At 42.6% G+C, this 25,837-nt stretch overlaps 1 protein-coding gene across 7 annotated transcripts in view; it reads left to right on the forward strand.

The window, feature by feature from the left end:
• The window catches only part of pax2a (paired box 2a), a 34,102-nt gene extending 14,900 nt beyond the window's left edge, over positions 1–19,202 (forward strand). For all 7 annotated transcript variants that reach the window (XM_069538904.1, XM_069538903.1, XM_069538902.1 and 4 more), the window contains 5 exons: positions 5,088–5,263; positions 7,219–7,339; positions 14,614–14,715; positions 16,120–16,206; positions 16,377–19,202. In XM_069538904.1, coding sequence (XP_069395005.1) covers positions 5,088–5,263; positions 7,219–7,339; positions 14,614–14,715; positions 16,120–16,206; positions 16,377–16,453 — 563 coding nt within the window. In that variant the 3' untranslated portion in view covers positions 16,454–19,202. The remainder of the gene's footprint in view (positions 1–5,087; positions 5,264–7,218; positions 7,340–14,613; positions 14,716–16,119; positions 16,207–16,376) is intronic.
• The last annotated feature ends 6,635 nt before the right edge of the window (positions 19,203–25,837 follow it).

Below are 25,837 nucleotides of genomic sequence, written 5' to 3' on the forward strand. Positions count from 1 at the left end.
CAACCTTGTTCAATAGCTGCAGGAAAAAAATGAATACAGTCACCTTGTTGATTTGTTCAAATTTGAGATTTGGCCCTTTTGGAGATTGTCCTCTGTGTATCTCTTACACATATGACCCATTTGTGGAGTTTAGATCAGTTAGTGTATGGATTTGAACCTGGGCCTACACTGGTTGGCTAGTCAAGCCAGTCCATGACAATGAGTCAATAGAGGATCGCTTTAGAAAATAAATGCATCCAGAGCGAGACAGAAATAAATGGAATCATGAGCACCATGATGGCCCTGATGGGGTGTGTGTGCCAGAGAAAAGCTCAGGCCTGAGAGGGGCCACAGAGCGTAACATAGAGACAAGAAGCTGTTAGGGCCCCGACAGTGGAGGAGGACACAAAAGGGTCCACGCTGCATCTCTCCCCCTCCTTCTTCTGCACTCAATCTCTGTCGTTCTTTCCCTACAACGTTTCATTCCTCCTCTCATCTTCCCTGTCTTCCCTCTGAGTCCTTTACATTCAGCATTGTGGCTGCATGAGACCCCCGTATATAGTTGTAAACAACGCACAATGAGATCCGTCACAAAAATATAAGGAGAGGGAATTCACTCAGTGGAGAGGAATCATGTCAGAGAAAAGTCAATTAGGGGCGCCGATGCCAAGAATTAATGGAGCAGTGCATTACTCAGCTTGAGGAGGGAGAAATGGCGAGAGAAAAGAAAGCGTATACGTTAATTGCATTTCCACAAATACTCGCCACACAAGGTGGAGACGCTAAACGACAGACTGGTCCAGAGGAGGGTGGAGATGAAAGCAGAGGAGGACAAAGGACAGTTAGAGAAGAGGGAGAATATTTCATAAATATCCCTCATATCAAAGCATTTTTCTATAATATATCCAAGTGAAAAAATATATATAATCACAAAATAGTATGGGTTTTTTTCTGCTTGATTTTTGTGAAGCTATTTGCTTGATTTGATTCCTTCTTTTATTTGAAGACGTTACAGAATTTATTGCAATAGTCTCACTGCACTGGCACACAGCAGGTGACTTTCTTACCAAATCACTAACGTGTCAGCATCAGTCATTGTGACTTTATACTGTGTTTCAAACGGTTTGCAAATATTACATCAGTTTCATTTGGCAAACAGTTTTGTCCAAATTGACTCTTTTTTTTTTCCTCACAAGCATCACAAGTAGTTCAGCATTTTGCTCAAGGACACGTTGACATGTGGGGAGGAGACGAGTTAGCCTGGAAAACTAACCACCAACAAACCACCAACGTTACGATTAACAACCAGCTCAATCGAGTTGAGTTACAGACGCCGCTCATAAAGTGAATCCAAACAGTTGTGTGCTTTTATTTAGTCATTACAAACCTCTGGCTCTGGCCTGGATCTGAGAATTTGAATTAAAGTATATAAAATAAGTAGTGCTGCTAAAATACTATCCATGGAGCCTCAGTGCCTCAGCAGTGAGTGCAAACATCAAATGAGCATCACTTCGCCCGCTGACACTCAGTACACTGGTTGGTGGTGCTAAATCGAATTAATAAAGCTCTTAAACACGCCACAACATAACAGGATCTTAACAGCCATGGCAGTGTTGCTGTCTCTCTCCCTCTCTCTCCGCCACCCCACCCACCTCTCTCCTTTCCGCTTCAGAGATTTCATAAATATAGCTTACAGCGAAGGAGTTTTCACCCTCTGGGTATACCAGTTTGTTTGTGCTCTCTCTTTCTTTTTTTTTTTTTTTCAAGCTCAACTGCATTTTTTTTAAAACAGCAACAAATGATCCACAATTTGCGATAGCATCATCCCGCCCATCAGCAGAGGACGAATAGGTAAACGGTCGACCCGCAGCCTCTGATCTAGGAAACCCTGTGTCGTTGATTTACGGAGCGAGCCAGCCGGTGTGTAGGAATTCATTTGCCTTTCAAACAAGTCCCCCCCCCCCCCACCTCTGGTCTCCTCTGTTATCTTATCACAGGAGCAGGGGAGATGAAAGAAGGACATAAAGTGCCACCTTGCCAACACAAGACGTTAACATCCCCCTTAGAGACAAGAAGAGATAGAAGACAGCTTTTGATACCATTGTAGTCAGCTTCACAGTGACTGTCGCTGGTGTCATTGGTTAAATCTTTGTGAGCGTGTGTACAAATGGCTGAAAGACTAAGTATTAGCTTGCTGAAGGTGTTCAACAACTTTTATATTTAACCAGTTGCAGTTTCATGTCCATTCGTTGAATTTGCAGTCTGATTTTTTTTTGGACCAGCATCCGTCTCTTCAACATGGCTTAAAGACAGAATTTTCTTTTGGGGGGATGATGTGTGAACATCACTGTTGGAGAGGCTTGTTTTTTTTGTTTTTTTATCTTGGTTTGTCTCCTCGCACTTTGGTGTTAAAACAAAGAGACGCAGTCAGCTGGTGCTGTGGGATTGATAAGAGAATACCTGCTGAGACACCCAAAGGGGTTGAAGAAACAGTGAGAAAATGAAAAAAAAATCCAGTCAATGAGACACACACACACATTCATTCACACACACACACACACACACACGCACCCACGCACACACACATCTGACAGTCGGGCTTCACACTCCACTTGACACGCTGACTGTCAAAGGATGAATCTGATTTATTGCAGCTATCTTATGATATATGTCAAACATGAGCCTCTAATGGCAAATCCTGAAAATAAATGATTTACTATTATTTCAATTTAACGACCATATCTTCATTTTTTGGCCACATAAATTTGAAATATATTGACATACATAACTGAAGAGCCAGAGATGAAAGATTTTATAAAAGAAATCACTATTTTTTTAAAACATTACTAGAGTAAACAAACCTTTAACTAAAATGGCACCTCTACCAAGGCCCAACAGTCCCCTTATGAAACTTTGGATCTGACTGTCTGACTATCCACACTAATTGGCACACACTCATAAATATCAGTCCCCTAATCATGTGTGATTTTTTTCCCATCCAGATCCATGTATCATTTCCAGCGAAATCAAGGAAAATGTAGAAAAACACTGTTTCTCACAGAAAGTGGGAAAATAACCCCTGATCTGTATCGGCACCATAGATTTAATTGGTTCTTCTTTGGGTCATGCCTCACCACTCAACAAATTTTCATGAAAATCGGTTGAGTAGTTTTTGCGTAATCTTGCTAACAAACAAACAAATGTGGGACAAAAAAAGGTAATCTCCTTGGCAGGAGCACAATGTGTCGCAAGATATAGATTTAGCTGTTGTTTATTTCTCGTCGATTCAATTTCCACATTCCAGAATTTGCTTTTAATTTTGGCAGAGAGGCTTTTGATTAGGTTTGCATCACAGAAAGTGAAAAAAAATATACTACATTGGGAATCTATGTCCTTTGGCTGCCAGTATAAATATGCTCTTCCGTTGTGAATGACAAACACTCGCTATTGATTGAACTCGCCTTTTTCCTCAGACCAGCTGATACAAGGTAATTAATGACTCTATTTTCTTCTGTACCACAGACAACAATTGAGTTTCATATAGCAAACGCTAATGCTGCTCCGCCACCAACACCAACCATTCACCCAATGGAGCTGTTGGAAAAAAAAATAAAAGCCTGTGCTAACATACTTCGTTAACTGATGGAAGGAAAAACACACGTGGAAGGAGAAAAAAAATGGATTCCTTCATAAATGTTACACAAAGCTAAAGTCAATATATTTCAGTGGTGAAATTCACATATACCACCAGCACACACTTTTCTCTTTTCACACACACACACACACACACACACACACACACACACACACACACACACACACACACCCAATTGCAGTTCTATTCCATTCCCTCCATGGATCTATTTCTTGGTGCGAGTCGGGTTCATCCTCTGGCCTCAGCCATTGAAAAAAGGTCAAGCAGCCGAGCAGAATGGCAATAACGCCCCTGAAATGGTACCATCAGTGGAACATGATTGATCAATTGAATTCCATAGCACAGAAAAATGTGGGATTAAGTAGAGTATTATACGCACAATGAGTTGAGGCATGATGTTCATTCCAAGTTCATTTCGCCTCCCTCCTCTGCTGGCGGATCAGGCAATCAATAGCGGCCTTGCATATCATATATCACCGCTGGCTCGCCCAGGAGAGAACATAATCTGCTGCAAATTTAGAATGACAGATTTGTACGGTAGCTAAAGCCCTCATCCGCTGTTGGCGGTCGGGTATAGGGAGGAAAGGGAGGGTGGCGGGAGGCAGGCAGTGGAGTAGAGGTTCCTGGGATGCTGGCTGGAGGTTTTAGCCGATTTCTTTTTCTTTTTTTTTGCTTCAGTGTTCAGGACTTGATGAGTGAGCAGAGGTTAGAGCTGATAGAGGCAGCGCTGGGCTCCCTGGCTGAGTTGATAGGGTCAGAGATCAAGAGAACGAGGGAAGCATAGGCTCATTTGTTTATATAGAGTGCGACCGAGTGAGGAAATGCATACGCTTGCCCTCGACGCCCCGTCCTCATTCGGTCCCCACTCCATTCTGTTTTCCAGGAGACAGGCAATATGTGGGGGGGGGCAGATGGAGAAAGAGAAGGAGAGACAGAAAGAGGGAAGGGTAATATGTTCACGAGGAAATAGTACAGTTAAATAATGGCTCTCCATTTCCCGCTGGCAGAACGAGAGGCTCTGTATGTAATCGGCAGCCCCACTTTCACCACCTGAAACACACGCTCTCCCTTACAAGTATATATTTGCACTGAAGGTAATCCATCAATTACCATAGACCTATCACATGATGACCGCGCTGATGGTGGCCACGAGGAGAGGGGGGGGGGGCAGAGAATTGCTGGAGTGAGTGAATGTGTGAGAGAGCAGGAGAGAGACAGTGGGAAGCAGAGAGGGAGATAAAACGCAGACATGCCGCTGGGTCTCCCTGAATTTACGGCTGCTCCTCGTGCCATCACTCTCGCACCCGTTGAGCTCGAAAATGTTCTCCTCCTGCTTATCTCAGCCTGCTAGAATAATGACAAGTAAAAAAAAAAGACGATGGAGCCAGGTCCTGATGCAGAATGTTGTTGCCCTCTCTTCCTCCTTCCATTCTTCCTCTCCTTCTTTCTCTAGATGGCTCTGATGGCTCAGGTCCCGGCAGCGACTCTCAGGGCAGTGTGGAGAGTTTAAGGAAGCATCTGCGAGCAGATGCCTTCACCCAGCAGCAGCTGGAGGCCCTGGACCGTGTGTTTGAACGTCCATCTTACCCTGATGTCTTTCCCACTTCAGAACACATCAAACCTGAGCAGGTTGGCCAAACAGATTTCTTTCTAACACTGACATTTACAGCCCAGCAGCTTTTCTCCTGTTTCCCCTTAAGTAATAGTCAACAATAACATAATTCCCACAGATTTCTAATACTATAACCTGATACACATTCTGACACAGGCAACAAAAGGCTCTGCACAACTTCTTGCTGAAGGCAAACTACAAGCCTACAGCCTATTACAGCGGATAACCTATATTTACATTTATTAGACTGTTAAACAACAAGAGACTATTAATTTCTCCATTGGAACTCTATATGGGTGCCCACGCAGCCTTAGCAGTGCCCTAATTGAGTTCATTTTCATCTCTGTGCGATCGCGGGGAATTACAGCGGCGATAAATCAGAGGGACAGCCCCTCAGCCAGCTCTACAGCCCCTAATGCAGCTAATTACCAAAGTGATTTCTACGGCAAGATCAATACCAAAACGAATTGGAAATGACTTGCAATCACAAAGAGTGGAGGAGAAGGTATTAAAAAGGCGAGAGGAAGGTGGAGGAGGGGAGAGAAAAACGGCGTCAGAATGGTCCAGAAAAATCAGTTTTAATTTGATGTAATATTAATCAGGCTGCTTTCCACTCGTTCTGCGCGCCTCCTTTTTTTCTCCCTGTGTCCAACACCCCCTCCTTTTCTTAAAGTGGTGAAAAGGTGGGATATTAGGCTATTAGGGGCTTGTCTGGTGTCTGCGTCAGGGTATTAAAAAGCCATTTTGAAGAGGCCAGGCTGAATAGGCCTCATCCCTCCCACACTTCTGGCAGCCATGTGGTCAGGTCATTCAGGCCCCTCTGTGCTCGCCACTCGCCCAGCCCTGCCCAGCCCTGCCCACAGCCCATCTGCATGACAAAATGGCCCTTGTGCTGTGGAGGCCCAGCGGAATAGAGAGGAACATCCAGCCTAGTGCCAGGGAACAGTTGTAAGCAGACAATTAGAGTTTATCTGGGATAGAAGCAGACAAGACCGGGGTCACCGGTTTGCCCCTGTGGGACCCCATCCCATTGAGGCAAACAGATGCACACACGCAGTCGGATACAAACACTCACCGACACAAATGTGCGCACACACACTTATCCTGTTAAAGAAGAGGAAGTGTCATCTCATTATCAAACAGGATTCATCACAGCTGCTGTAGAGAGATTAAAGCAGATAAACACCAAAGAGACAGAAGTTTTCCAGTGCAGCACAGTGGACCGATGCTTTTTGAATTATTAAGTGTACATGAAACATGAAAGATGGCTGCAGCTTCACATCCAGTTTTATCACGGCTAAAAGAAAACGTAATGAAAACCCTCCAATGTAAAGTAAAAAAAACTACTAATAAAAATGTGAACTGCATGAAAACATACTCTGTATTTTATCATTTTATTAACACAGTTTTATGTGTTCATCCTGGAGGCAAAGCACAAAGGTTGATTTTGAGGTTGTAGTCCCCTTTAAAAAACACACCACATGTCTCTCCTGTAACAAAGCCCTGAATGTCTCCTCCCTTGACTGGTCACAGGGATGACTGCAGTGGAGCACAAAGAGCCAGCTGACACCCCGTCCTTTCACTCCTCTCCCAATCCCTCTCTCATCCCTCTCTCCCTTTCTGCCTTCTCCTCAGACAAGCCCTAATGCATGCATACATCATGGGTCTTGGTAAAAGCACAGGGAGCAGGGACAGTTTGGGTTCAGAGGGGAGGGGTGTTTGCAGAATTCACAGGAAACATGGAGAATAAAACACATTGAGAGGATCACAGACAGCTTCCCTGCATTCACCAGAGGTTATCTTCAGACATGTTTCACATATTGTCACGTATACTGGGAGATCAGCTCCAAATCTGTAACCAGAAGTGGGCTTGCATGTGGTGGGGAAGGGATATTACCCAGATCACAGTATGTTGGAATGTGAGATTATTCTACAAAAGTGTCAGTAGCTGTTTTTGTGCACCTCTCCTCAGGCAAATGAGTACTCTCTCCCGTCCCTGAACGCTGGCCTGGAAGACGTGAAGCCAAGCCTCTCCACCAGCGCCAGCTCCGACCTCGCCTCCAGTGTGTCCCAGAGCTACTCTGTTGTGACAGGTACAATCTGACTCACGCTACATTGATCCCTAGAAGAATACACGTGCCTGCAGCAGGTCGAAGACATTTCCGCAACAAGGTGGTCGAACTTAACAAGACTCGAAGCGCAAACATAGTGTGTTTAGCCACTTCCACTGTATCCATCCAGTAAAGATTTTGTAGTTTGTAGAGCAATTGTCCCAAACTAAGCGCATATAATATCAGTCCGTATTAACATAGTACAACCAAATCCTTTGTCACTTTATATCTACTTAGCAAATCTGTTTACTAAAGCTTACTCAAAACGTCTTCATACCCCTGATATCAATGAGAAAAATCCACAAGTGGAGGAAGTTGTAGCTGGAAAAATAGTCGCCTACCTATAATATATTACCCGATACAATGAATTATTTATTTTGGGATAAAGTTTTACATATAATAACTCACTCTGTGTATTATCCTAGGCGAATAAATTGTTACAACTAAAGTCGAAAGAAAGAAATTCTCTGTTATTATAATTTTCTGAAATTTGGTAGACTGAGTGAGCTGAGAATTGGAAGACAATAATCCAGTTCAGCTACTTCTTATTTAAGATATTACATTATCATTTACTTTTTACAGTTCTCACTGCCACTTTCTGATGGTGCACACATTTTCCCACGATATATAAAATTCTTATCACCAAACGAAAAAGCTTTTTCAAGGCACTTTTTTCTTTTCTTTTTTTTGAGGCACTCTGTGTGTTTATTTCCAGAGCGAGGTGATATATCATCTGAGCCCATTAAATCCTTCAAGTCTTTTTCGCACGCTGCTCCTAACTGGCTATTGTGTTAGCCCGGATTGGCCCGCTAACAGATTGACTGGGAGCACTTCTCATAAGAGACAGCTGCTGTTCTCGCCGCGACACGACGTTGTCATCAAAGGCTATGATAGCCTGTTGATTGACAGCGGCTGGAACGGCACTGCGGCTGGCTGGCTGCCTCATGCTGTGGAGAGAGAGAGGGAAAAAGAGAGAGAGAACGACCCAGATAGAGACGAGACGCACGCAGTTAAAGAAACAGCAATTTTGTTTTTTTTCCAACTTGTGAACTTTCTGTTGTAACTTCCACTGAGAGCCAACAGGTAATGGCAGGTGCAGTGTATTGAATAGTGTGTAGTATTAACTATCTGTACCATGTAACCCTACTGACCCACCCTGCATTGCACACTGGCTTCCTTCACTCTGCAGTCGACATTGATGGCTGCCTGGTTAATTGAAATATTGTTTCATTGTGGCTGCTGAGGCGCTTTCCCTGGAGAGGTTAGGTTTACTGATGGCCACGTTGACTCCAGAATAATATACCAGCCTTTTATTAAAACTCCCATAATTATGCAGTGGGCATGCAAGTCAATGAGTCCACTGTGGTGTGTGTGAGTGTGAGTGTGTGTGAGAGACAGAGTTAAGAGGAGGACAGCATGATTGAAAACTGCAGTAGCCCTTCTCAAATGATCCCTATAGTCCAGCCCTGGACCCCAGCATTGAGCTATGGGAAAAGAAAGACCCCTTTTTTATTCCTGAATATGTGGGAGGTAGATTTGCCCCAGAAAGTTGGGCCTCAGGAGAAGAAAGGTGTGTTTTTGTCTTTTATGCCGGGCTCCTCCTCTGAAAGCGGTCTCGCTCGGGGGAGCACACTCATAGCAGGTGGCCTCCAAGCCACCTGGGGGCCTGGAGGGGGGGTGGGGGGGGTGCGCCTAAGGCGATACATGTACATTGCATAATGAGGAGGCTAACCAACAAAACTTTAAGTGGAATATTACAACATACTCTGCTACAGCCAAATTAAAAAAATGTGTTTGAACTTCAAATTAAACTCAGAAGTAATATCCAGTAAACTTTTATTACTTAATTTTCACAACTATGCAAAGTAATGCATGAAGCATTTGATTGGTTGTAGGTTGTTAGTGCATAATATTATTTTTTCTGCCATTAGCAAACACTGTAAATAGGAATGTATGCCAAGGCAGAAAAAAAAAGCCAAATTACCTTCCTCACTTAGGCTGAGATCCAATTATCAATAAATTATGCTCTGGTACTGGATGGAGCTACGAGATTATATTCATTCTTTAAATGTTTTCTGCTCCCAATTAAAATTCATACAGTTATTGATCTTGTTGATTTTTATGTCCTGAAATTTGCATAATCTATTAAAGATGAATGATTAATGAAGTGCTCGCTTTAGCATTCCAAGGGCGCTTGTGAAAGCAATGTCGGCCATCTTTTGTGTCCTCTGTTTACCCCAATGTGTGAAAGAGACAGTTACCTCAGAAGGAGGGTGACAGCCAAATCGGAGGGAGAGATTCAGGGCACTGAAATGCATCGCTGGGATTTAATGAGAGAATGAATTCCCTCCCATGCACAATGGATATCTCCCCATTTCCAGTAGTTGAATTAAACTTAACTGTAGTGTTACAATTGTAGTGACAAATTATTACAATTAAATAAGGTTTTTGACTTGTAAATAAAATAAATTTGAGTAGTGCGTATTATGCCTGTATTTGCTCTGGTGTTAACAGCAAAAAAAGCTGCTGTGTGTGTGTGTGTGTGTGTGTGTGTGTGTGTGTGTGTGTGTGTGCAGTCACACAAAAGTAGGTGAACACTGTGAACTCCCCTGATCTCTGGCTCTGCTCCAGTACTTGTTTGTTGCCACAATTTTCTATTAATATCTGAGCAACAAACAGTAGCCTGAACATGCTTTATTTTCTTATTTTGTATAATGTTGCTTAATAGCTGTGGTTAAACAGGGTTACATCTCTGTGCAGGCTGGGTTTGATAATCACTCTCACCGGTGCCTGCAGGGAGGCTGGGTGTAAATGGGCACCCCTCTGACCTACTACAACTCCAGCAGATTTGAAGATCCGGTGCTATTCACTCTCTGTCTTCATATATGTTGGTGTCTCTAGAGAAGAGGTGAAAAAAATAAGGTTTAATTTCAAATTAATTTCCACTTTTATGACTTGGCAGCACCAGCTACTCTCAAACAGCAAGCCCCTTAACCTGCAGTGCTTGGTGTGTGGCCTAGTGACAAACGGCTTGTCTCAGCTCAGTTAAACGCCTGCAGCCCCAAGCCTGGAAATTAATGTTTATATCAACCCCCCCGCAAAAGCACACTAACCTTTGAGCACACATTTGATAATGAATTACTTTAAACACGTGGATGGGGAATTCAAGCTATTTGTTCCTGCAAATATTCTTTACTCACTCAGGATATGATGCAGCCTTTGACAATTCTTTTGTCCTTTTCTTTTAAGTGGTTATAAATGGCCACCTCCTCTATGCAGGAAAGTAAAGGTAGAAATATAATTAGCTGAATTTGAAGGAAACATGGCTGTGAACCTGTTGCCGCAAATTGTCTCTGTAGACTCGTCTCCAGATGATCTGGAAGTTTTGCTCTTCAACATTCAGCAGGAATGAAAAGTTCTCCACAAATCGACTGTCAGCCTTTGAAAACAGAGTTCTGCCAGTAAAGGGTTTGCACATTAGAGTTCCTTGGTGGACGTTTAAAAATGAAATGCCCACTTGAGAGAAGGCTGTTGTAGCTATATCCAGGCACATCACGCCAAGCACTGTTGTGGGTTCTTAACAGTCCATTTCTATGGTTGATGGGGTCTGTAGACGTGGTATCAGTGGTGGAGCAGAGACAGATGTTGGAGAACTCTATAGCGTCTCCACTCTCTCAGAGATGTGTTTGCTGGGTAGAGGAGTCCCCAAGGACCCTGAGTTTATCTTCCATCTCCATCATCAGGGCCTGTGATTTGACAGGCTCCCTTTACCCAGGCTCTGCCTCGTCTCCAGGACAATAAGCAACACCATGTCTGATTAGTTTCAGAGTTCAGTGGTCTTGAACGCAGCGTTTGTATCAGTTGTTGTTGCATCGTAACCCCTGTCTGTTTGACAACGGTTGCCCAGGCGCTGAGAAAAAAGCGGCCTCCAGTATTCTGCAGGAAGTCTCACATACAGTGTAAACAGACTCACTATCATGTTTAAATTTAGATTCATTTCCTACAATGTAGCCTCTTGGTTGGTTGTTGGATTCCTGCTAAATGGTTTACACGTCCTGTGAATGTATAATCCCAATACCTAGGTGTAGTACATGGTGTATTGATGTTGTTTCAGAAAGAGGTTTACAAGTATTATTTACGACTGTCTTGTCCTAGTAAATTCTGCTTTTCTGAGGAAATTAGTTTTGTTATGCACTCAAATCAAACAGCGTGACTGGACTTTTGAAAGCTGTCCTAACTTAAAACACTTTAACAGACTTCATGTTGGCTATAATTAACTGCAGAGTAGAACTGAGTGCTGGCCATTTGCAGTCATTTCCACATGCAGACTCAGTTTCCCATAAATTCATGACATACTTGTGCAGTGCATGTGACAAAGTCATGGTCCACCCAATTAGGTGCAAAGCGCCCATTCATTAGAATATTTCTGTTCACGCCAGAGATTCGTGGCAAATGTTCCTTTTTTTTAATGATGAGATCATAAGTCAAAAATGTGCACTGTTATACTTGTGTCGTTTCCTCAATAACAATGGTGTTTGTCTCAATGAGATGAAGGTATCCAGTGTAATTGCGGCAGTTGTGTCTAAATCAACAGTTGCAGCTGTCACAAAGACAAAAGAGGGAGAAAGAGATTTGGAGAACTTGCAATAGATTTCTATGGGAAAGCAGTCAGTTATGTTGCCTGTTTCCCTGGCATTAGGTTCATAGGGCTGACAGGGTTACATCCCCCTTCCATAGAACAGCCCTTATCTTAATGAGGAATCGCAAACACACAGTCCTGTTGTAAAACAACAATGATGGGGGAAGCAGCTAATGAGGCTATCATGGTGTCGGGAAAGAGCCATCTCTCCCTAAAGGCCCCATTGAATAAAACGGGCTCCGCAGCAGACGTGGAGAGGCCGGAGACAGAGCTCACATTGATTACATAGGTTCGAGAGGCAGAGCAGCTGAAAATGAAAGATGCCAAAACTCATCAGCCAAATTAGATCAAAGTGTAGAGTTCTGAACTGTCTGCGCGCCGATTGTTTGGTTATTTGTGGGAGTGATTTTGTTTTGAGGGAGCAGCCGTGAGATTATGTTGTTTGTTTACCCAAAACCTTGGGGAAATTTTTTATGCATTTAAGCTTGATTGATCAGGCGCGATGTGTTGTTGTTGCAACATTTCACTGGTGTATGTTTCCACTTAGTTGAATGAATTACTGCTGGATGCATATGAGATTATTATTATTATAAGCTATGCGAGTGAACAAATCAACTGCTAAAGACTGCTCATCTATTTAAAATTCACATGCATCCATATGTCTGGTCTTGACTTGGTAAAAGAAAGGAAATTGATGTGTACCTCTTTAAAGGGTTCCTCATTTTTCAGGTTTCCCTAATTCAGACTACAAATCTGCTTAAGCTTGGGTAACCTGTCACTGTTGTATTTGTTTCTGGACGTTAGGGTTAGGTCTAGGGTTAAATTATTGAGAAAGCTCAAATCCATCCCATCTACATCTGAGTGACTGAAGTAAACGCATGGATCATATATTATATAGTTACATGTTTTTACATTATACCTAGTTTTTTTTCTGTTGTTTCCACCTGGCAGACTCTCACCCTTCATATCCACCTTCCATGTGTGTAAAGTGGGAGCCCCATGAGGCATCCTTTGCCCCGTTCACCCCCTCCTCTGTTGGGAACTCTGCTCTAGCTGACATCTTGCCCCACCAGTGCAGCCTCTCTGTAGATGCATCTACTCCCAGCTATCCTGCTCATGCCCATGGCCCCTGCTACAGCCAGTATGCCAGCCAGCCCTTTTTAGCAGGTACAACTTTACCCACCAGGCCCTGTACCCTAATCAAAGTGCAATCACCCTAATTCTGTTCAGCTGATTTTTCTTTTCCCTATTTAATTCTGTGATTATATAATTATAATTATGTGATATACACCAAATTAAAGCGTCTGCCTTTAACGTTGCAAAGCCATGCATAAATCCCATCATGCTTTGTGGCTTTACTGTTGTGTATACAGGAGCAAAAACCAATTGCCCCTCATTAACAGCAACTACTCTCTCCCCCTTTTCACCCTGCTTTTCTCTGGCTCTGACCCTTTACTCATCCCTTGAGTTAACAATAGGCCTCCAAGTCCTTCCAGCCTCGTGACAGGCCTGAGGTCTGGGGGGCCAAGCAAGGCCAAAAGAAGGGGAGGGGGTGTGCAGAGGCAGAGATGTAGGGCTGATGCTGGGGTATGCTTTGGACCCACAACTCCCTGTCCTGTGTGCCCCTTCATCCAGCCAGGCCCGACGCTGTCACTGTTAATTACGGAGCTGAATGTGGAGCAGGGAGCAGAGAGAGCTCTCAATGGTCTGATGCTCCTGTCAGTTTTAAAGCTGCTTAGGACAGTGGTACATTCATCTTATAGTAGTTATCGTCTCTGATGAGATCATTTTATAAAAATAACGAATAACTTTCCTGAAGTTAATAAATTGCAAATCGCTCTGTGGTCGACCGTTGACCCGTCCAGGGTGCACCTCGTCTCAGGCAGGATGAGCATTTCAGAAAATGGAAGGTCAACATGCAACTCCACAAAACTGCAATGCTTTCTTTTGACTGTCTTAAAGAAATGTAATGGTGGGATGTTTTGTGACAGACAGTAGCAATGTTTGTTATTATCTGTACCTATTATACATCACTTCACTTTGTTGATTTTAGTGTTTGCCTTGTAATTCAAGTGTCATTTTTGCTGTGCAAAAATACAATATAGAAAAAAAACAATGTGTTACCATAATGCCAGATAAAATGATCTACCCTGTCTTCACGAAATTATTTTTATATGCAACAAATTTGCTAATACTTATCAAAAGACCCATAATACACCCTGTCAACAAAAAGGAGAAACTTTGACTGACAGGTCTTGCAAATTGCAAATTGAAGATAATAATCTTTTCATATTGTATCTGTAAACTCTCCACTTTTGCAGATGATTAAACATTCTATGTTTCGATGCTTAAAGTATAAGAAAAGCATAATCATTTTAAACACTACGCACAATTTGTTTATTTTTATGACACTGAAATGAAATTATATTTCTTACTCCCCACCTGGGACTCTGGACACTTCTTTACTGAGAAAAAAAACATTGCCTGTGATCATAACCCAGGCAGTGGTGATATGTATATAAGTACTATATACACATTTTTTTGGAGTAGAAATAAAAATATAAATATTTCAGTGTTCAATCAACCCTGTAACTGTTTTCCTCCTGTGTGCCTGCAGGTCGAGACATGGCCAGTACCACCTTACCTGGCTACCCGCCTCATGTCCCCCCAACAGGACAAGGCAGCTACCCCACCTCCACACTTGCTGGAATGGTTCCTGGTAGGTGACACAATTCACTTTTTACGATGCCATTAATTTTTCTTTTACAGGTCATATTTTCACAAGATAGTCCCCTTAGGTTGCTCTTGTTTAAACAACTTGAGGTCACTTTTTTACGTGAGTGTTTCTTTTCTGTGATTTCTTTGACAATTCACATGCGTATAAAACATATAAACCCCCCCAGTCAGTACGATGAGGAGAGCTCAGATCGTTGCTCTAGACTCATACGATTGAAGGAAGCTTGTTATAGCTTTGTTAGACTGCGGTTAGCGTGTGGTTAGCATCTGCGGATGAGGACATTAGATGAACTCGATAGGCGATCACCACAATCAGTGGCCGTGAGATAGGACAGTTCCTCTCAGTTACACTCCAGCTCCCAGCGCTCATTACCCTCGCCATGTCCACACGGCGCACTCTCACCAGCCCCGTCGATAAACACTGCTTTTGCTCCTCTCCTCGCCTCCCCGGACACTCAGGGCTGCGGAGCGTATCTCTTTCCCCTCTACTTAACCTGCAGTTCAGGTTCACAGCAAACAGTTAAGGGTCAAAACACAGAGGCGTGGAGGGCCTGTAAATATTTAAATCACTATCTCTCTCAGGGATGAGCTCGAGTTACACGACCAGCAGCAAAGGATGCTATAGCTGCCTTGTAGCACGTGTAGATCTCTCCTCCAAACAACTGAAAACACAGTTCCCTTTATTGCTCGGAGACAAGTACCTTTCACACTGGCTGATAATCAAAGCAAGCGTGCAGTATTTACAAGGGAGCTCAGTGCGCATGAGGGTAACATTGTAGGATATCCAGGAGGTAAAGGGTGATATTTTAAATAAAATCAAGAAAATTTGATTTGCTTTATACGTCACTAGTAAAACACATAGAAGCACAGATGCCTTCTTAATCCAAGCCTTGTGGGTTTTTTCATCTGGTGGCGAATGACCAAGATTTAGTGACTGGCCCCAAACACCGTTAAAGCAAAGGCCATTCTTCAGCAGCTTCATATAAAACCCAGCCTTTATGGTCTCATAAAAAGAAAGAAACCTGTGGACCCACAGCATCGCTCTCCGACAACCCCCTCAGCCTCCCTGTCCTTTCTACCAAGACCTGCACTGGAGGACGACCGGAGAGTGAGTGTCAGGGAACCTTATTAGGAAGTTTTGAAGGGAAGAATCATCGCGGAAAAACGCAGAAGTCCTCACTGAAGGAAAGAAAAGAGTAAATCGTGAAGACAGAGGATTCAATTCATATGAAGAGAGTGTGGAGAAATGCCTCAAAGAGCATTGTTTTGTGACAAAGCCGTAATGAAACAGTGATTAAAGGAAGATTCATATTTAACGCAAGTTGTCACTCATTGTGTTTTGTTAGCTCTTTTGCTAATGTTCGTTTGTATTGATCTGTTTCTTTAGGAGGGGACTTTTCTGGAAACCCTTACTCTCATCCACAGTACACCACTTACAATGAAGCTTGGCGGTTCAGCAATCCAGCATTACTAAGTAAGTGACTTATATCATGAAATCTAACACACATACTGTGCATGAATAAGCTTTGATTTGCTATTTAAAAAAATATGCATGCATTCTCTGTCCTTGGGGCTTTAAACACCTGTTTTACATGACGTTTGACCTCATGGTTTCCAACGGCTCGTTCTTCTGTTAACTTTCAGGTTCCCCTTATTATTATAGTGCCGCATCCCGTGGCTCCGCACCTCCCACTGCTGCCACTGCCTATGACCGCCACTAGTTACTACGGGGAGCAGCTCAAACTGCAGGGCCAGGGCTTCGGCCTCCATATTGTCCCCGTCTGAGAAACACTGCGGTCAAGGGAAAGTGAGGCGGAGTCCTAAAGGAAACACCCCCCCCCCCCCCGTGATGTTATGTGATGAGGAGAGAGGATCAGCGAGGTCGATGCCGGCGCATCTCGCCCCAAGCTTCAGCGTTACACACTTTGGGCCAAAAAAAGGGGCCCGCGGGCGTTCAGAACACACCCATCACGCCCTCACTCTCTCACAGACCTGAATATTTCCAGAATGACTTTAAGAGATTATATAAATATATATATTATAAAATATAAATTGAAGAAAAACAGTGTGAAGAATACAATGTGGAAAAAACAATGTTGTGGGTTTTTATTTTTTGTTTCTTTGTTGCTGTTGTTGTTGTTATTTTATTCATGGATCCTCACATTCCTTTACGTAATGAACTGCAGTATTTTTCTGCTCTAAAGAGAGAAGTCCAGGGGAGATGACAATGGTCCCATAGCTTGACGATGCAGTGACTTGAACCAGTGTTGTGGGGCCCCTCTGACACTTAATGAGACCCTGGCTCCACAATGTAGGGCAGGCTTTACTCTGGTATTTTGACGACATCTTCTGCTCCCATTTTCTCCACCTACAGTACGTTATCAGATAAACAGCATGTCCTACAACGTTCACTGACCCTGTACAGACCACTGGCAACATCTCGCTCCCTGTGGCACACAATCAGATGTAAAAATGTAAATCCTGTTTTCAAAGTATTAAAACGGCAGTGACCATGGATTTAAAAATGGTCTTGCGAGAATTTTTGAATACTTTAGATTATTTTGTCTGTCACTATTTTTTAATGTACAAAAGGTATCAAAGATTTTTCAGAGCAGTTCTCATTTCCCTCATTTTGCAGTCGTGTCAATGCATGATCGTCATTCGCTCTTTTTTTGCACTATAAACTCAGCTTATTGGATTCCTTTGAAACAGTCACACACATTTAAGTTGAATTAGCTTTCTGTTTGAAATATTAAGGCATAACAGACAGACGGACGGACAGATGGGTTTTTTGTCTTTTACAGAATAAAAGTGATGATCTCAATTTCCCGAAGTCATTGTAAACCATCGCTCTTTGGCTGCATGAACAAATCCATTGAATTCTCCTTGGTTCTACTTCATCCATACCACTAGATGCCTACACAGTTTAGAAAGCTGTGCGCAGTTGAGCGAGCCAATTGTACATGAGCTTCAACAATTGCCTTACAACCCAGTTTTTTCAACTTAAATTCATGCCTGTTCAATGGAATTAACTGCCTTTTCAAACACATATCCACCGGCCTCCTCGAGTTACCTTCAACTCTCCATAGGGACAGAAAGAAAATACTGATTCAGTTTGCTTTTCTTTTTTTTTTTTTTTTATATTTTGTGAATGTACTTTTAACTACATTTGCCAAAGACTTAGTTTGATATTTAATATTTTATTTACAGTATATGTATGCATAAGTAAAACAGTATTATCTTCTGAATAAGTAGTCAACACTGAACATGTATGTCGTGACTCTTCAACAGGCGAACAACATGATGCATATGACTGTAATGACAACGGTGAAATTCAGTGACTCAATATTCCAACAGTTGCAACAAAATGCTGCTTTGTAGAATGATTTGTGAATAATGTGAAGACAATTCTTCTCTGTAAATAATATCACACACACCATGGCAGTATGATACTAATGTACTGGCTCCCTTTGTAGATATACAGACTGAAAAAAACATGCATTACATTTGTGTCTTAATGTAATGTTGCGCTCGGATGAAACGCGCAACTACTATTTAACCTGTGGCTACGTCAGTAGCAGGTTTCAGATTCTAACTTCACTTAGACTGTCTTTGTCATTTTATTTTATTTTCATGATGTTGTCATGATGTTTTATGTCACTATGCAATGAGTTAAATGGCTTTCTGTATCATCTTTTGTCGTTGGGCTCTGAACAAGTACTCCCTGTGAAAAACAGCATAAACGTTAAGAGGTACAAACGACCTTCAGTGTGAAATGGTTCCTCTCTAATTTCACAAATTCCCTTGAATCACGACGTGATCAAACTAAAGTCCTTGGCAACAATCAAAGATATTGTCCTGTTTGCTGTTAGTAGATGTTGTGATCATTATGTTAATTCAAATTACAGTCATCTGTGCTCCCATGTATAGAAAAACATCCAAGCTTTTTCCCTAGTCACCCATCTTTCCTCCCTCCTCCTGCTCTACTCTTTTTCTCATACGCCAATACAACACAATTCTGTAGCTCAAGGCGTCCAAGATGAAGTTTACTTTAATTCTACACAAGCAAATACATCCTCTGGTACCAGGGTTAACTGTCAATGCGGAGGGAACCAGAGAAACAGAGAAAGAGACTGCGGCCCTGCTCCTCAGGAGAAGCTATCCTCCACAAATTGCACACGGGATTTGCCTATTTCTGTCTACATGTAGCTCGACACATCTGAAGATGAAACACTGGGACAGAGTGCACGCCACGTCATTCAGGCTAAGTCATTGCTTTAGGAAGCGGAGCACCTCTGAGGGGATGGGTCTTCTGCCGTTGTAAAGATGATACAGGAGATGTGTCATGGACATAAAAAGGATTTCTGATGAAAATCTATACAGAAAGCCTTGTGGCCTCAATCATTGTTCTGTTTCAGTTCTGTTCCAATTCTTTTTGTGCACATGAGAAATAAATTCTTTTATATGTCAGTCGTTGACTCGGTGTCCCCTCATTATTAACCCCATAAGAAAATGATTCAGAGTTCAAGGTTCCTGGGGAGCATTGCTGCGGCTGGTGTATTGACATTTGGTTTTATTAACAGTCAGGACCACAGACGGCACACGTATAGGTTACAGCTCTCAAATATGAAATACATGGTGGCTGCAGAACATATTGTTTGTGTGTATCAGTGTGTGGGTGCATGCAGAAATCATACACATAATGATCCCTGTTAAGGAGCCAGGATCTACAATAAAAAGACCTGCATTAAGTTAATGCGTGTGTGCAGGACTGAGGGAGAAAAAGGGTGAAACAAATAAGAAGGACAATTGGGAAGTCAGGAGAGCTTTGCCCCAGCTTCTGACTCCAGTATATTTAATGATGCATCAGTTTCATCCTGCCATACCACACTGCTGCTGCCTCGCTCCCTCTCTGAAACACACATACCGGTTATAATTCATTTTTTTCCCAGTTTCCTCTGCCTATTGTTTATTTCATGGATCCCCTGTGAAGCATCAAAAGCTGCTGTTTCTGTCAGCCCTTAACTGTCCTATGTGTTTGTCATTCAGGCCTTGTTAAAAGATGTGAAAAAAGAAGAAATACACACCCGCACATACACACCAACGCCCCCTCTTCTCCCAGCTGAGAATTCCCAGTGGTAAAATTATTCCATTTAGATGGGAACTTTTTTGTCACTACCCTGTCTAAATTGGCATATCTGGCTCTCTCGTATGAAACCAATAAACTGTGAACCCGGATGCATCCGTCAGTCAAGCTCATCTTTACTTTAGCGGGCCAGATGACAACAACAGGAGAAGAGAAACACACACACACACACACACACACACACACACACACACACACACACACACACAGCAGCAGCAGCAGCAGCAGAATGGGAGCACACTGATTGGCTCTCATCAGTTAGGCATTACGAAAAGCACCTGTCATCCTTGAGGCTTCTCAAGCCCGCACAGAGAGGCCCTGCCACGGGGGCCAATGGTTCCTCGTGCACGATGAACTCAAACACTTCACCCTCATTGTCAATTTGGCCTCTTTGGCATGATTCATGTCTGTCACAAATAATATATACAGCAAATAAGCCCATTTTAAAGAGCTGGTGGCTGGACACCATCTCAAACATAAAGATTGGTCTATAACATTTAGTACTATATTCATTCTTGTGTATAAATATAAGAAAAATAAATAAATGTTCCTAGATTTATCCTGAGACCTGTTAAACAAAACTACGAGTACATAAAGTAGTTGAAACTAGCTGCACTTCCATTAATACTAAAGGCGGTGTATAAGGGCCATATTGAATTTTCGTGAATGAAGATTTCGAAAATAAAGTTGGAATATTACAAGTATATAGACGTCATTTTATTTTTTCAAGAACGAAAAAAAACTAGGGAAATAAACCGAAAACAGAACACGTGCTAGACGGACCTCCACTCCTTCTGGATCCAATATGTTTACAAATCTCATTGTTTCCTGAGGAACTAAGAAACCCTTAGAATAGCACATAGATATATAACCAATGATATCCCTGCAGTTGACCACCATTACACAATCTTTTCAAAGTACTGATACTTATGATAGTGTGGTGCTGATGAGCCAAAATATTATTACGTTTTTCATTACTTAATATTTTGGTTCACTTAATACTTAACAATCATATAATAGATTACTAATACTTAAAAATCTAATAATAAAACAGCGACAGCAGTTACATTTGACAATTTAAAGTCAATTTGCTTTTACTTAAATACACCTTTGAATGCAGGACTATTACTTGTATTTTTAAATTCTTTAGGTTTGATGTACTTCTTTGTTACCTTTGAACAGAATGAATGCTTCAAGAGGGTAAACACCTACAAATCAATATATAATTATTACCCTTTGTGTAAACATCCATGATCCAAGACTCTGTAAAGCTCGAGGTGCCACACGAGCACGGTATTGTTCAGAGACAAGGAATGGTGGTGGTCTAACAGTGACATCCTGTCATCTGCCTGCATGGGAGCCTGTCATCAGCCTCATCATGTGGCTGTCATAGTCGATGCTGGTGAGGGGAGAGGCCAACCCTGCTGTGTCAATCAACAAGCCCTCATTAGAAGCGGCTTTAATTAGTGGCTGCACGGGTGCAGTATTGTTCCCAACACCGCCTTCGTTAACTCTGTTAATCCCAAATGGATTCGGGTTGGGAAGAGACTGCAGTACATAGTGGTTCATTGGTGTAGTGTGAGGCGGCTAAATGTGTTGTTTGGTTAAAAATAATTATTTTCTATGTTGTTTTTACCTTGGAAATAAATATGTTTGGCTTTAATGGATATAAAAGTGTCCATGAAGCTGCAACTCTGTTTATCATCCTCCTCCACGGACGAAAGGCTTTAAAAATTAAAGGTTTGTAAAAATGGCCTCGTGAAAATAAATCATTATCTCAACCTAAGATTATTTCAGAGTAGCAGGGGAGTCAGAGAGTTCAAACTCAGTCTTTTATGATCCCTATCCTGACAGAACGATGATTATGAGGTTATTTTCCACTGTCGGCGGGTGAGACCATCCAGGCGACAAGAACACGACTTTGTGATGTTTGTAATGAGTGAGCATTGATTGACTCAACACAGCCTAAAGAGGTTTCATCCATGTTCAAGCTCAAAGGATGCTCGGGCTCTGTGTGCATCCTGTACTGTAGCATGGTTCGCAATTAGAATAATGAGCAGTCGGAGAGCTGTCTGGAGAAATGCAATTGCTGCATTTCTCAACCCAGACCTCATCTGCCAACTATATGCTATTATACCATTCCCATCCCTGTTAGATCAGTCACCAGTGCAGAGCAATTTCCCTTCAGGAGCTAAATTACCGTTTTGAATGGCCATTGTGCGACACATTGTGTAATTAAGCACTAAATATGCCTCGCTACCTGATTATGTCACCCTCCAAAAGAGCTGAGGAGCTGCGGGGCGAGGAATGGTGTTGCTGTGTTTGTGCGGACACATCAAGTGGTGGGGAGGGGATTCGGTGTTGGGGAGGAAGTGTGCTGGGGCATAACAAAAGGCCAAAATGGGTAAAATGGGGTAGCACTGACCTGCGTGCCCCTTTCAAGCTGAGAGAGGGTCTTCAGCCTGACAGAGGTGCAGCCTGGAGGGGAGGGGGGTTGTTTGAGTCCCAACTGTTTTGGTAAAACTGTTCAACAAGAGCATCCAGCCTTATGCAGCCCAGACAGGACGTAGGAAGAAGAAGAGATGGGGCAAAGGGAGAAAGAAAAGAGGGAGGCCACAATCACCAACCCCCACCACCTCTGACTGCCCCCCACCACAACCAGAAACCCACGCACACGCACACACGCACACACGCACACACACACACACACACACACACCCCTCGACGCCTCTATCTCCTCCCCTACCCAACACCCAGTCACTGTCAGGCCAAACACATGATGAATTGCCCTGTCAACAGAATTCATTCAGGGACCAATTAATTCAGCAGAAATGAACTAGAGCCATCAGTCGCTGAAAAACTCAGTGCAAAGAGAGCAAAGTAGCCCCACTTCAGAAAACGAGGAAGCGAGGGAGGGAACAAGGGAGAGAGGGGTGAGAGCACGGTGGAGACGAGAGGGCAAGCAAAAGAGAGAGGGAGAGAGAGAGAGAGCGTGGTGGAAGTTAGTCTGACAGAAATTGGTCATTTAATGCTTTAGCGCACTGGAGACAGCCCCTGTCATAGACGAAGGCATGGCAGGGGCTCCCCTGGTATTTTATTTATTAATTATCCTATGCAGCGAGGGGCCTTTAACTGTCTCAGTCCAGCCCCATCAGCCCGACTCCCTGTCATTTTCTCTCCACAAACAGATCCTTTAACACCGTGCTCCAGGTTAATGGAGACAAAGCCAATATCCAGCCAACCTTGCCTTCTCCCCCAAATACAGTATTCATCTGTATCTTATCCAGGTAATTATGTCTCAGACGATCTCCTGAATATGTCGTTGGGATGCTAATAAACCACTTTAGAGCCGGCATGCAGAACATGTCTGACCTTTTCAACTCACTGCTTCCAAGGAGGGCAGCAATTATTTACACCTTATTGGGAACTGCATGTCACTGGGAATAAAAAACACTCCCAAATAATTTAATGATGGCTGCATCTATTATTCAATGGAATGAAATACCCAAACAAGCCCGTGCTTAGTTCCTCATTATTATCTGATATGTAACATGATATGAAGTGAAATCTTTCTTGATGAAATAAACACTTTGCCTGCAACTGTCAAATATTTTAAATCTCCATCTCTGTTTTCTTAACACTGTTGATAAAAATGCAGCAGAACTGTGTTTGCCAGGAGCTGTTTTGTCGCTGGTGACAAATTAGCGCTGTGAAGGGCGATATCAACACTAGCTAATTAAGGTGTCGTGTGATTTTGGGCTCCAGATCAAGAATCTGCTGATTCATCCCACGGGTGATTATGATGTCCATATGGTCAACGTACAGCGAGCCACTCTTGGGAAACACTATCGTCCGCAGCGGCACTGGCTTTGCCAAAAGTTTGATCTTGTCTTTTGTGGTGGTGTTGGGTGGTGTTCGCCGAGGTCCTGAATTATTAAAGGCATCTTTTCTTTAAGCCCGGGATCCTCTAGTGGAAAACACGGGATGAGGGGCAGCTGGAAGGCTGCCTGTGACTGGCTGCCACTCTTCTCCGACATCAGGAAGTGAAATTCGATGCTGTTTCCACTCTTCATCGATGAGCTTGTGTACCTTGGATGCCCTCTTCTTAATGTCACTTGGTTTTTAAGAAATTATCACATGCTATGCAGCACAAAGGTGATTTTATCATGAGGTCTTTGTGGTTTCAGCATCAGATATTGTTGTGCATTCAAAGACCTACAACCACAACTATTATCATTAAAACTATAAGCATTCAAAACTTCCATGTCCTGTGGTGAAATGATGAGTAATTACTCCATGGACTCATAAACTCACTTCTTTTACTTTCTCTCCTTCTCACCCCCCCATTGGTTCTCACTGTAGAGCTAAGCATGGTGAAATTACACCTAATAGACAACAGTGGCATACGAGCCAAGTGAACCTGACAAATGGAACAGAAAAGCTAACAGAGAAGAAAGAGGTGCTTAGGCCCACTGTCACAGGTAAAGTGCTTTCCTGATTTCTGTTTACTCACCACGCTTGAAACTTGACTTGTTTTCCTGCAGCTTACTGAAGAGATTCTGTCTGTGAGTCAGCTGGTTGTCAGCGCGTCTCGCCAGCAAAAACATTCATTTAGCGTCCAACTCGGAGGGTGGAAGTAGTTACAGAGTGCAGCTTTTGATCGAATAATAACACGGTCAACTAAAGGAAGTTTTCATTTTGCATGTTTGGGTTTTAACTGAAAAAGCTGTCATGTTTCATATGTGAGGATTTCTTGATCCAAAGAGAGGACGGCTTATTTACAGCCACTGCAGCATTAACACAACTCCCCTATACTCCTGCAGAACACAACACAGGGAAAAAGACCCATATTCTCTATTTATATACAGTATAAGGAATTAGAGGACTAAAGGACGGGAGACAAACCTACAGAATGAAACTGCATATGAACGCTGTAGAATATAATTAATTAAATGAGACTAATTAGGAACATGAGAGCAGGTGCCAGGCTATGAGCTGACAAGGAAGACAGCGAGACAACATGCCAGCACAAAAAAAAAAAAAAGAAAAGCACAGTCACACATACACACGCAAGTGCGCGCACGCACACACACACACACACACACATATAGGCACACAAACACACAGCTGCGGTTATGAGGGTGTATCGTGACAGGCATGGGGACAAAACAACTTTCTGCGTTTTGTCATGTGAAACCCCGCAGGAATACTCATGACAGGAAGCAGAGACCCAGCCACCATGGGGGTCTCTTGCCTTTGTCTCACACACATTCTCTTTATTATTTTGTTCTGCAATGGTGGAAGGAAGTTAGCACACGCCGAGGACTCCTCTCCCCTAATTATTTCAGCACTTGCTCCAGACTGCAAGCTGTGTAAATTCGAGACTTCTTTTTTTTTTCTCATCTCAGACCCCTTTAAATGCTCTTCACTCTACAGCTGCTTCAACAGGGGACTTTTTAAACCAACCTTTAATTTGATAAAGCAGAAATTGATTGGGAAAAGTCTACATGAATGCTCTCAACTAGAACTGAATGGAACTGAAGAATGGAATTATTTCCTTTCCATTTGAAAAAAAATTACATACCATCCAATTATTTGTACACACACACACACACACACACACACACACACACGGTATCTATTAAAGAGAACAATTAGAATGAATAAAAGCAAATATCACAGGGAAATTAACTCTTATTAGAACAAAAATTGTTTTTGGGCATCACAAACTGTGCAATAACATGATTTTAGGGTGAATGCAACAGACGACCTGTGTTAACCAAATCCAAACCTTGACTTCTAAATGAACTAGAACTATATGTGCATGATACAGTCAGTTTAATATATTGGGAATTTTGCTATTCAAATATTCAATAAATATATATTTGTAAATTAAATCTTGTTAATGTTGCTAAAGAAGCTTTGTAGAGCAAACAACTAATCAGTTAATTTAGAAACT

The sequence above is a fragment of the Paralichthys olivaceus genome, chromosome 14 (assembly GCF_024713975.1).
Source record: "Paralichthys olivaceus isolate ysfri-2021 chromosome 14, ASM2471397v2, whole genome shotgun sequence".
NCBI lineage: Eukaryota > Metazoa > Chordata > Actinopteri > Pleuronectiformes > Paralichthyidae > Paralichthys > Paralichthys olivaceus.